At 43.2% G+C, this 12,674-nt stretch overlaps 1 protein-coding gene across 1 annotated transcript in view; it reads left to right on the top strand.

The window, feature by feature from the left end:
* The window catches only part of LOC309565282 (uncharacterized protein), a 69,247-nt gene that overhangs the window by 9,513 nt on the left and 47,060 nt on the right, over positions 1-12,674 (top strand). The window contains exon 2 of the mRNA XM_082270179.1: positions 7,216-7,323. Within this exon, the coding sequence (XP_082126305.1) occupies positions 7,216-7,323 (108 nt within the window). The remainder of the gene's footprint in view (positions 1-7,215; positions 7,324-12,674) is intronic.

Raw genomic sequence — 12,674 nt, 5'->3', positions numbered from 1 at the left:
TTCAAATACTGCAATCTGCAGATTTCAAACAGAAATGCAATTTAAAAGACAATAAACATCTGAACAGGGTGTTAACAAGTATTTTAGAAAATTCTTGCAATCCCACCCAATAATGAAACATTAAAGAGTGTAGATATTTTTTTATAGGCAGTGCAGCGGCTGTGTATAAAACTATTTGGCAAAAGTTCTGCTAAGCAAGTGCCATGATTTATACCATCTTTTAGAATAATCTTTCAGAACTATTCTTCCTAGAGGGTCGGAATTTAGCATATCTAAACTTAATATATATATATATATATATATATATATATATATATATATATATATATATATATATATATATTATGTATTGCAGATTATCAGATGTGGTGGACTATTTTTTCCCTTTTGCAGGCTCTTTTTCCTTTATTTTCACCTAGTGATCCTGCCAGTAACACAATTCCTGTCCTAGGGTGGAAATTGCACTGTATCTATGGAGAAACAACATTGCCACCCTAGGCTGTTTTCCTGATTCCTTTAACTCCCAGGGAGGGATCATTAAAAGGATAAGTTCACTTTTTAAAAAAAATAAATAAAAACAAATGCACATCATTCTTCAGATAAAAAAATGTGCATTTATTTTATTGTTTTTACATTGTAACCTCGCAATCATGTGTGCAATGCATGGATCCTGCAGACACACAGTAGGCTTTCTGCCTGTACCTCTGATACTGGCAGGCAGTTACTGAATGGCAGGAAGAACTTAATGGACTATGAGGACGCTCACCAGCACCCACCAAGTTCATTGAGAACTACAAGCCGTACCTGAAGTCTAATTCATTCAGAGGAAACTGTGAATGAATGACGAGGCTGTGTGGGTGGAGCACCACATGGCTGTGCTGTTTTCAAATTGTGACAGCTAGTGCAGGGAGAAGATCCCCCGTCTGCTTTTACAGAACAGGGATCGCTGGTGGCAGGAGGTGGGTTACTAGGAGCATGTTACATGTTACCCCCTAAATTTGGGTGTAACATGTACCGTGCTCCTAAAGGTGAATTTTGCCTTTAAATGTCAACAATATTTCATCCATGAACAAGAGTACACACTATATCCAAATGTAATTCTCTACAAAGGGAAAATTCAGGGCACCGAAGCATATTTCCTAGATGAGGGGACAGGTCATAAGGAATAATCTGTCAGGTAATTCAGTCACAGAGAGAGTGTGTCACGCTTACCCCTAACGTAGGTGGTCAGACACTATAGCTAGCATCTGTGTTCTTCACCTATAGCAGCCCTCTTTCCCATAAAGCATGCAGGCATACTAGTACCCTGTTGCCCCCAGGTCTTCTACACAATGCTATAGTGCAGTGATGGCGAACCTTGGCACCCCAAATGTTTTGGAACTACATTTCCCATGATGCTCAACTAGACTGCAGAGTGCATGAGCATCATGGAAAATGTAGTTCCAAAACATCTGGGGTGCCAAGGTTCGCCATCACTGCTATAGTGCCTGGACACAATGCTTGAACTAAGCAAAGCAAACGTGTACTTGTGTTTGGCAGACAGGCAAAGTAGTTCAATGAAAGTCCAGGTACAAGGCAGGCAAGGTTCAGAATAGTTGGGGTCAATCTATAGTCAAAAGGAAAGCACAGTTCAGAGAATAGTCAATATCTGATCCGAGGTCATAAATAGGGGAATCCAAACAGCAGAGCGCGACAGACAGACAGAGAGCTTGCACATATTACGCATGTTATCACAAACATGAGACTGCAAGCTTGGCTGGCCTAAATCAGGTTTGGTCTCCACCCAGAGACTGACCACATCATTCACCTTGCAGGTGGACAGGCAGAGAGACTGTATTAAAACCAAAACCAAGATGCTGGAATGAGACTAGCAGATGTGAAGGTTCAGGAGCGCTCCATGCTCCTGACAGAATGTTGGGGCACAGAATAGGCCTCCAACAAAGATAGACCCGACCTAAGGTAAGCAAGGAAATCCTGAAAATATTGCATGACCTTAGCCAGAGATGGTATGGTACCATGACTGAATCCAGCTACTTAGGCTTTACCTTGGTCATTCTTTTTTTAGAGGGTGCCCAGAGAATTCTGCCTCATCATTATGATCTTGATTGTCAAGATCTTACCTGCCCCAAAGAAAGTATAGGCTACTAACTAAAGGCAAACTTTTATTTTTTTTTTCATTTTGTATAGAGCAAGATAGGGTTATAACCCATGTCAGGTTTTTTGTTTGCCATTTGTGTCCCACTAAGGACACAAGTTTCACTTCCTGTCCCATAGCCAAAACCGGAAGTGAAAGTAAATCTCCCCAAAGTGACAAATCCCCGGTTGTCCCCAGGGTCACCAGAACTAGTGTCCCATTGGAAGATTTCCCCCCTATTACTTTTCTGAAGACAACCCAAAATGTAGCATTTTCCTTTACTTTTACTTTTGGAGATGCCAGTAATCTTTACATATAGAAAGGTCAAATCTCTTTACCGTGGGCACATGGGCACATGGGCACAGACAGCTATAGAAATCTGACAGGTGTTCTAAACCATATGTACTCTTTCCAAAACGGAACAAAAAAAAGTTTTGCCTGTAGTTATACAATAACGCTTTCTGTGCCAGAGACACATTTTTTGCACACATTTAAAAATCCTTTTAGGCCTGAAAGAGTAAGTAAATTTTCCTCTAACGTTTGTACTTATAGGTAAGTCTATAATAAGGCTTACCTATAGGTACTATAAATACCTCTTAAACTTGCACCGTATAGGAGACATTTACTGTATACTGCGCCGATGATGTCATCAGTGCATGCGCTCTGAAGGAACGGCATCCCGTGTCGTTTCTTCAAAGCCCTGTGCCAGGAACGGCGGCTCTGGCCCGTCACAGAGTCCGCAAGACCCGGAAGGAAGAAGGGTGAAAATGGACGCTGCCTCCAGTGGGGACGGCGAGGGCTTTTTTTGCAGGTATGTGTGATGCATACTATCACATTATGCCTTTACTTTGCAGGTAAGAAAAAAAAAAAAAAACAGAATTTACTTCCTCTTGAAGATTAGATAAAACCTCCAAATATGTAACATTTTCTGAAAGCAGACACACTAAGGAATAAAATAGGGGTGGATCCAATTTGCTGTGTCAAAGGAAAAAAAGGCCTTAAGTTATACTTTAAGGTTGCCTTTATTGTGTTGACTTATATTAGTGATATATTATCATGAAAAATGGATCATCTCTTATCAGTCAACACCGTGAGCAGTATATTTGGCTTGAAGGATACCTATATTGAGGAAGTGTGGATGCTGCAATTTTTGACCACCCCCTTAAAAATTGATAAATCCATGGCTGTTATTCTGTCTAACGATTTCAGTAATTTTTGTCTCATTTATCTGGGACAAGTATGCAGATCAGAGTCTCTGACTTTAATAAAATATTGAAGCCAGAGTGATAGCCAGGCAACCAGTACTTTTAGAAGACAGAGAGTAATGGCATTCTTACTATTCTTCCAAATATATTAATAATATATTTCCAACAGTCTCTATGTTATGTATTAGTGAGTGCTATTGTTAGCCCCCATTCACACTAGCGCGATTTGTCAGGCGACTTGGTCGCCTGACAAGTCGCGGTGGGTCGCTCGCCATTGATTAGCACAGGACCCGTTCTAATAGGAGCGACAGAAGTCGCTCCGACTTAGAAAAAGGGTCCTGTACTACTTTGGGGCGACCTGGAGGCGACTTGCATTGACTTCAATGATATGAAGTCCGTGCAAGTCGCGCCGAGGTCGCGGTGCACCCTGTGCACCGCGACTTCACAGGTTGCCCCACCAAGTCGTGTCGCCCCTGTCTGAACGGGGTCTAAAACTCTTTCAGTATTTGTTTACCAGGATTATACACAATTGTTTAAATGGACTAGATATTAGTGGTTTCTGGAATAGTCAGATTATGTGCTTTATTACACAAAAAAAAAAAGATTAATATAGGAACTATTTATGAAAAATTAGAGGAAATAGTTAATAAATAAGTAAAGTGCCTCCTTCACATTTTCCAACTGCAGTGTATATTTACCAAATGATTAAATGAGACTTTAGCTATGTAAACAGGTCTTATTTTATCCACCTTACAATAATGTTCTTCCCCATCACCTTTTGGAAAATGTTCTAGACTTTTTAAGGCATTGTTTCAGTAGACAAATATATTCTCCTTTGTCAGGTCTGATTTAAAGGCCAAGTCATTTTTTTTAAAGGTTCCACTTTTGTGTGTATAACCTTCCCCCATACAATTGCTTTCCACAGTGAGGCTCCATTCACACTTGGTGTTTTTGGAACGAGCAACAAAGTGCACAGAAAACACATTTTGCCATGCATTTCAAAAATGTTGTGCTTGCGGTGCCATTAATTGTTAGTGGAACCCCAAGCACGGTTAGCAGACAAACTTTTGCCGCATGGCAAACACGCTACAAATGCACCAAAACACATGGTGAAAAATGTGGTATGCTCCATGCCGGAAAACATTCTGGAGCTTCTATGGTACATTTGTCATGCATAGGGCAGCCGTATGTGCAATGCTCGAGAATGCTAGAAAAACACACAAAAGAAGTAAGTTGCACTATGAGAATAAGTGAATGCGGCCTAAGGGACCTATTTATAAAAAATGTTTATTTTCAAATGTCTCAGCAATCACGCAAGAAGAATGAATCATAAATAATGTTTGTAACAGTTTCATTGTTGCATTTTGCTGGGCAAATGTAAAATTCCCTAACATTCAGTCCTAATAGAAAAATAGCTTAAGAACATTTGACCATGAGAGATCACATTCACCAAGAGAGAAAATAGCCTAACACTATAGGCTAAGGACATTTGACCAGCAGGAGAAATAAAGTGAGGGAAATGTATGCAGTGTGTACTGTCTTTGGAGAACCCTGTGCAAACAGCAGAACAAACCTCCAGCTGCAGTGTCAAGTGAGACATGTAGCAGTGGCACCACTATTAATGTGACTTCTCCTTCCTAGTTGCCAGGAAGGCAGTCTGGCATGGGTTTTAAGGGGGAACCTCATGCAAAAATAAGCAAGAAAAAAGCGTGAGGTCCCCTTCAAGAGCTATACCAGACCTTTATCTGAGAATTTAGCCTGGGTAGCCAGTAAAGGGGGGTAAGAGCATGCAGCTCCCCCTCCCTGAACCTTACCAGGCCAGATACCCTTAACAAGATGGGGGCACCTTACCAAGGGGGACCCCCTGGCAGAGTACCTTGTCCCCTTGTTGATAAAGGCAAGGGGCTCTTTCCCACAACCCTGGCCAGGTGGTTGTGGGGGTCCATGGGCAGGGGTCTTATTGGAATCTGGAAGTCTCCCTTAAAAACATGAGGGCCCCCAGATGTCGATTTACCCCTAAGTGAAAGAATAAAAGGTACATATAAACCCCTATTTATTTACAAAAAAGTTAATGGTAAATAAACACACACACATTTGGACAAGTACTTTTATTATAAAAATGGACAATGATGTTAATCCATCATCAATTGTGTCAACGAAGTTAATCACAATGCCTGATGCCTGCCAACCTGTCCAATAAATAAAAAAAGGGAGCATGTCGACATGTCCGAACCTATCACTTGACTCCCACTGAATGTCATCTCAAGGCATAAGCAAAGGGGCGAGGTTTCCAGGTGACATCATTGACCATATATAGTCAATGGTTTCATGGGAATCCCACTGATATTTCTAGATGCTCTTTCTGGTTTGTGTATCTCTCCTTTTTTTTTAGCTTTTAATAAAGGAAGGATAGTAAATTACTTTTTTCTTTTACAAGAATTTTATTAATTTCAATGAAAGCCTAAGTTTACCTAAAACAAAAACGCACAGCCCTTTAGTTCTATTAACCCTCACTGCACTAGAAGATTATGATGGCAGGAGTGGGGAACATTTGAGGAGGAAGATTTTGCTTAAAGAAGGACATAGCAGCACCAGGGACACATCTCACTGAAGGTAAGTAATGTGCTCTGTGCTGATTTTTTTTTTTTTTTTTTTAAGGCCTTCCTGGCATCTGTAGGCTATCCAAAGTGACTAAACTCTGAGAAATAGGTCTTCTCCTAATATTTATTGTGTCTGTTATTATTTGCACTACTTCCTGATAATTAAGAGAAGGTCAAAGCGACACCCTGTAATATTGAAAAGCAGAAAATCAGCGCTCCACTCTTTAAGATGAACCACTCTGACTGTATCCACACGTGAAATAAAACTGGGTAATTCTAAAAAGCTAAAAAATGCATAAAAGTGGGATGATCCAAAATAAATATTCCATATATGGGTAAAACACAGTCGGGATAGTGTAAGTCTAAAAACTTCCAACCACAATTATTTAAAATCTCCAGAGATGTCTAAAAGCACAGAGGTGATATAGGTGATGATAAAGGAAATAGATCCAAATACTATTCTAAGTATAATCAATCAAAAACTTAATAATTGATAAAATTAAATTAATAAAGCGACACCCTGCCAACTTTTTTTTATTGCAGTCATCATCTCCTCTTAGGATCTTTATTTCCTCACTAGGAAGAGATGTAATGAAAAATACCTTCAGTGGGGCAATATATAATTTTTTTTTAGTAAGAGTGAGTAGAGTTGACCATACACAAATCAAATTTTGTCCAGTTCCTGGGGAACCAGCTGAAATTTGAGCTGTGGTGGCCCTGTTGGCATCTTCCTTCTCAGTATCCTTTGTTCTGAAAACTGAAGGAGTTGAGCAGAAAAATGTCAGAGAAACAGCAGATGCATTTAATCAGATGCAGTCACTGTTTGAGGCATTCTGACAGCCAAGGGTGCCAGCTGTCAGAATACAGTAGCTGGCAGGAGAGATTCAGTGCTCCATTCTGTTTAGCGTGGATGGGGAAAACAAGTGATTTCTCTTGTGCAGCTCGAGGGGCAGAACAAGAGAAATCTTACAGTATATGGACAGCTTTAGGGTTAGAACCTCTGTTAATAGTGTAAGTTTGTCAATAGATTTGACAATAGTGTTAAAAACAGTGATAAAACTAGACAGAAGCTGAGAAACCGACACTGCTTTTAAGGACCATACGTTCACTGATGTGGTATCTGCCTATTTAGAGTAAATATAATGCGTGCAGTTTACTTTTTACCCAGGGCCTAATTTTGACTAGACCTAGTCAACGGTACTGTATAAAACACTTCAGAATGTATACAGTTTTTTATGTCCATTTTAAACTTTCTGCTTATTCTATTTATTTCAAGGTTCAAAATAGGATTATTTATCAGATCGATTTAATTTTTGAGCCAACTGGATGCCTACTAGAAGAAGATTTTGAAGCCTGTAAAAAGCCAGCTTTGGAAGACATGGAGGTACTGCTGTTTTTTTTTTTTTTTTTTTTTTAACTTTCAGTAAGATAGGTTTGGTTATCTTGTTATAGGATTGCAATTTTGTGGTTGAAATAAACAAAAATTCAATGAGACCCTGTCACCAGCTTAAAAAATTGTGTAAAAGCACAAAAAAAAAAAAAAATCAAATTATTTATATGCTCACTTGCAGTGTTTTCCTTTCCATATTTTTATTTTTTTTTTTTATTCACTTGCAATATGTACAGGTAAATAGCATGCATTCAATACTTAAATGCACATATGCATTTTGTCATGCATGTGTCATGCAACGCTGTACAAACAAAATTTATGTCATTTTTTCACACAAATAGAGCTTTCTTTTGGTAGTATTTGATCACCACTGGGTTTTTTATTTTTTTACCATATAAATGAAAAAAGCCGAACATTTTGAAACAAAACTATATTTTCTACTTTTTGTTATAAAAAATATCCAATTAACTTTATTAATCATATTTATTATAAATGTATTCTCCTTCATGTCTTTGGTAGAAAAAAATCCCAATAAGCGTATTTTGGTTTGTTGCAAAAGTTATAGTGTCTATAATCTATGGTGTATATACTGGAACTTAAGCAGCTTTTATTTTCTGACTGTCTGTCACATTTCTTGAGGTGCTAAAATGCCAGGGCCGTACAAACAACACCCTAAATTACCCCTTTTTGGCATGTTGAGCCCATGGAAGATTTTATTTTTTTACAATAGAAATATTGTCTTGAGAGCAACTAAAGTAAATGGTAGAAAACAAATAGGGAAAATAATGTTATAGAAGCCGCTGGCACTAACACATGCCCATATTTATGTGTGCAAACAAAAATTAATAAAGTGTGCTGAGCTTAATGTGATTTTAAACAAGTTAATTAAATTCAACTCAACATAAGTGTTTCCAATTTACATGATCCTGCGTGTACCAAAATCATACATGTGTTATACTATATACAACCCGTCCACCCATGCCAAGGTCCTAGGTATAATCCTGGACTCTGAACTATCCTTTCGGCCACACATCCAGTCACTGTCCAAAGCTTGCCGCCTCAACCTCCGCAACATCTACGTCTCTTCCTAACCAATGATACTACAAAGCTTCTAATCCACTCCCTGGTTATCTCTCGTCTCGATAACTGCAACTCCCTTCTCATTGGCTTACCTTTAAAAAGGCTATCCCCCCTTCAATCCATCATGAACACTGCTGCCAGGCTCATCCACCTTGCAAACCACTCTGTGTCTGCTACCCCATTTTGCCAATCCCTCCATTGGCTGCCACTCAACCAACAAATTAAATTCAAGTTACTAACCTTAACTTACAAAGCCATCCATAACTTGGCGCCCAGCTACATCACTAACCTGGTCTGAAAATACCAACCAACTTGTTCTCTTCGTTCCTCCCAGGACCTCCTGCTCTCTAGCTCCCTTGAAACCTCCTCCCATGCTCGCCTCCAGGACTTCTCCCGAGCCTCTACCATCCTCTAGAATGCGCTACCCCAATCTGTCCGACTGTCTCCTACTTTGTCTACTTTCAGACAGTGGCGTACCTAGAGCATTTGGCACCCGGGGCGGATCCTATATCTGGCACCCCCCCCAAACTTTAAAATGCAAAAACACCCACAAAAACGTTGTAATGTTTTCAAAAATATTTATTGCACAAATTTCACAGCCCCCCATCATAGTGCCCCTTGCAGTCCCCTCCCCGTCTCTCTAATCACAGTGCCCCCTTTTACACTCTCTCCCCTGCACAGTCCTACCTTCAGCATAAACAGATAGCTAATACTATTAGCAATGTGTTTAAGTTTGAGTAGGAGATTGGAGACAAGCTACAGGAGATGGTCAGAGACTGCGGACATGATACAAGAGATGGTCAGAGACTGCAGACATGATACAAGAGATGGTCAGAGACTGCGGACATGATACAAGAGATGGTCAGAGACTGCAGGAATGATACAAGAGATGGTCAGAGACTGCGGACATGATACAAGAGATGGTCAGAGACTGCAGACATGATAGAAGAGCACTAGGGGGGCCAGAGAGCACAGGGGAAGCAGAGAGCACTGGAGAAGCTGAAGGGCAAGGGGGGCCTGGAGAGCATTAGGGGGGATTGGGGGGGTCTGGAAAGCATTGTAGGGGGTTGGAGAGTGCGGGGGTGGAGAGCACTGGGGGCGACATGGAAAACTAGGGGGAAGGAGAGCACGGAGTGGATGGGGGCAGAGAGCATGGGGGAGGGGGTGGAGAGCACCGGGGGAGAAAAGGATCACTGGGGAGCCAGAGAGAACTGGGGGGAGGACTGGAGATTACTGAGGGGGGAGCTAGGAAGCGCAGGGGGGGGGGGTGGAGAGCGCTGGGGGGGCCTGAGAGCATGTGGGGGGCTGGAAGGGGGGGGGCTGAAGAGCACTGGGGGGGGCTGGACAGCACTGGGGGCCAGCAAAAGAAAAAAGAAGTTGGATAGGAGGAGTGGTGGGGCAGCTGCATAAAGAGGAATTGATCTTTCCATATTCCTCTTGCAACCGCCGAATGCCTGCAGGAGGGAGAGGAGAATCAGGCATTCGGCAGCTGCAGGAGGAATATGGAAACATCAATTCCTTTATATGCAGCTGTCCACCCACTCCTCCTATCCAGCCAGACAGGGAGGCTGCTCGGGCCTCGGTCACTCGCCTTCTTCCCGCTCTCGCTCCCGCTCCCGTCCCTGCCTCCGTGAGCAGCGTAGGCACTAAGCAGCACAGACCGAGGGAGCAGCTGCATTCACGCGAGGAGATGAGCGGCGCCAGGACACAGGCCTGACACCCCTCCGTGCGCGGTACCCGGGGCGCCCCCCCCTGCACCCCCGCTTGGTACGCCACTGCTTTCAGACGATCCCTGAAAACTCATCTCTATAGAGAAACCTATCTGGCATCCACCTAACAACTGTACTTTTACTTTCTCCATCAGCCCATCCCCCACAGTTATTACCTCTTGTATCTCTTGACCCTCCCTCTTAGATTGTAAGCTCTAATGAGCAGGGCCCTCTGATTCCTACTGTATTGACCACTTTAGCCCCGGAGGATTTGGCATAACTTTAACGGATAATTGCGCGGTCGTGCGACGCTGTACCCAAATGAAATTTATGTCCTTCTTTTCCCACAAACAGAGCTTTGGTGGTATTTGATCACCTGTGCGATTTTTATTTTTTGCGCTATAAACAAAAAAAGAGCGACAAATTTGAAAAAAATAACAATATTTTTAAAATTTTTTTATATGAAATTCTCAAAAAAAAAATGTAAAAAATCGAAATTTTTTAACATTTTAGGCCAATTTGTTTTCTGCTACATATTTTTGGTAAAAAAAGTCGCAATAAGCATATTTTGATTGGTTTGCGCAAAAGTTATTGTGTTTACTAACTACGGCAAAGATTTATGTCATTTTTATTGTTTTTTTTTTTCACTAGTAATGGCGGCGATCTGCTTTTTTGTTTGCAGGACTGCGACATTGCGGAGGACAGTTTGGACCCCTGACTGACATTTTTCACACTTTTGGGGATACCAGTGACATTACTACAGTAATCAGTGCTATAAATATGCACTGTTACTGTCAAAATGATACTGGCAGGGAAGGGGGTTAACTTTATTGGTGATCAAGGGGTTAAGTGTGTCCCTAGAGGCGTAATTCTAACTGTCAGGGGGCGTGGCTAGTGAAGTAACCACAGAGACATGCGATCCTATATAGCAAGATCGCATAGCCTCTGTGCTTACTTCAGGGAGAATGACAGACGGCTGTGTTTACATCAGCCGTCTGTCTTTCTCCCTCTTCTGCGGGAGATCGCGAGTGGCCGGTGGCCATCGGAGCCGCCGGTCACACGCACTTGCTCCCCAGGGAACGAGCGGGGGCGGGAGCGTGGCGGCGGCGTGCGCTCGCCCCGTACAGGCTCGTGGGCGTGCAGCATAGGTCTACGTCGCTTTGTCTGTAAGCGGCAGAGTGCCGCAGCAAATCCTCGTGAGCCGGTCGTAAAGTGGTTAAAGTGTATTGTATTTGTATTGTCTACCCCCAAGTTGTAAAGCACTGCATAAACTGTCGGCCCGGTGCCAGCCAGCCAGCCACCCACACCCACAGGCCCTGTACCAGCCAGCCACAGGCACTGTACCTACGAGCCAGCCAGCCAGGCACAGGCACTATACCAGCCAGCCAGCTACCCACAGGCTCTGTACCAGCCAGCCACCCACAGCCCTGTGCCAGCCACCCACCCACCACAGGGTGCCAGCCAGCGAGCCACCCACCACAGGGTGCCAGCCAGCCACCCACCACAGGGTGCCAGACAGCCAGCCAGCCACCCACAGGCCCTGTACCAGCCAGCCACATATACTGTACAAGCCAGCCACCACAGGCCCTGTACCAGCCAGCCACCCACAGCCCCTGTGCCAGCCACCCACCTACCACAGGGTGCTAGCCAGCCAGCCACCACAGGGTGCCAGCCAGCCAGCCACCCGCCAACCACAGGGTGCCAGTCAGCCAGCCATCCCCCACAGGGTGCCAGCCAGCCATCCACCCACCACAGGATGCCAGCAAGCCAGCCATTAAGCATTAAACAAAATTAACATGTTCAGAACCAGATTTGTGTAAAAAAATTGTCTTTATTTTTCAAAACTTTAAATATACAAAATATTGGCCCATATTGGCCGATACCGATACGTTGTGACCAAAATATCGGTATCTGTATCGACCCTGAAAAAAACATATCGGTCTATCCCTAGTTCACAGGCCAGCGGTACGCAGTGCAGAGTTCACAGGTCAGCAGTACGCAGTTCAATAGTTCAGTATTCACAGGTCAGCGGTACGCAGTTCAGTATTCACAGGTCAGCGGTACGCAGTGCAGAGTTCACAGGTCAGCAGAACGCAGTGCAGAGTTCACAGGTCAGCGGTACGCAGTGCACAGTTCACAGGTCAGCGGTACGAAGTGCAGAGTTCACAGGTCAGCAGTACGCAGTTCAGTATTCACAGGTCAGTGGTACGCAGTATAGAGTTCACAGGTAAGCGGTTCGTAGTGCAGAGTTCACAGGTCCTGCGGTACGCAGTTCAGTATTCACAGGTCAGCGGTAAGCAGTGCAGAGTCCACAGGTCAGCAGAACGCAGTGCAGAGTTCACAGGTCACATACCTTCCAACTGTCCCATTTTTGTAGGGACAGTCCTGGCATATAGGACCCTGTCCCGGGTAATTTAATTTGTCCCGGCTGTTTGTAAATGCCTGTTATGGGCAGCCGGTGCCCGTAAAAAAAAAATCATTGCGGGCCAACATCGTAACTGCGCATGCGCCGTTCCGACCGATGCCGGGCTTGGCAAAGCTCATACAAGCTCGGTT

Source organism: Pelophylax lessonae (assembly GCF_965119305.1).
Source record: "Pelophylax lessonae genome assembly, chromosome: 10".
Classification (NCBI taxonomy): Eukaryota; Metazoa; Chordata; class Amphibia; order Anura; family Ranidae; genus Pelophylax; species Pelophylax lessonae.
The sequence above is the reverse complement of the archived record's forward strand: the minus strand, read 5'-3'. Positions and strand labels throughout refer to the sequence as shown.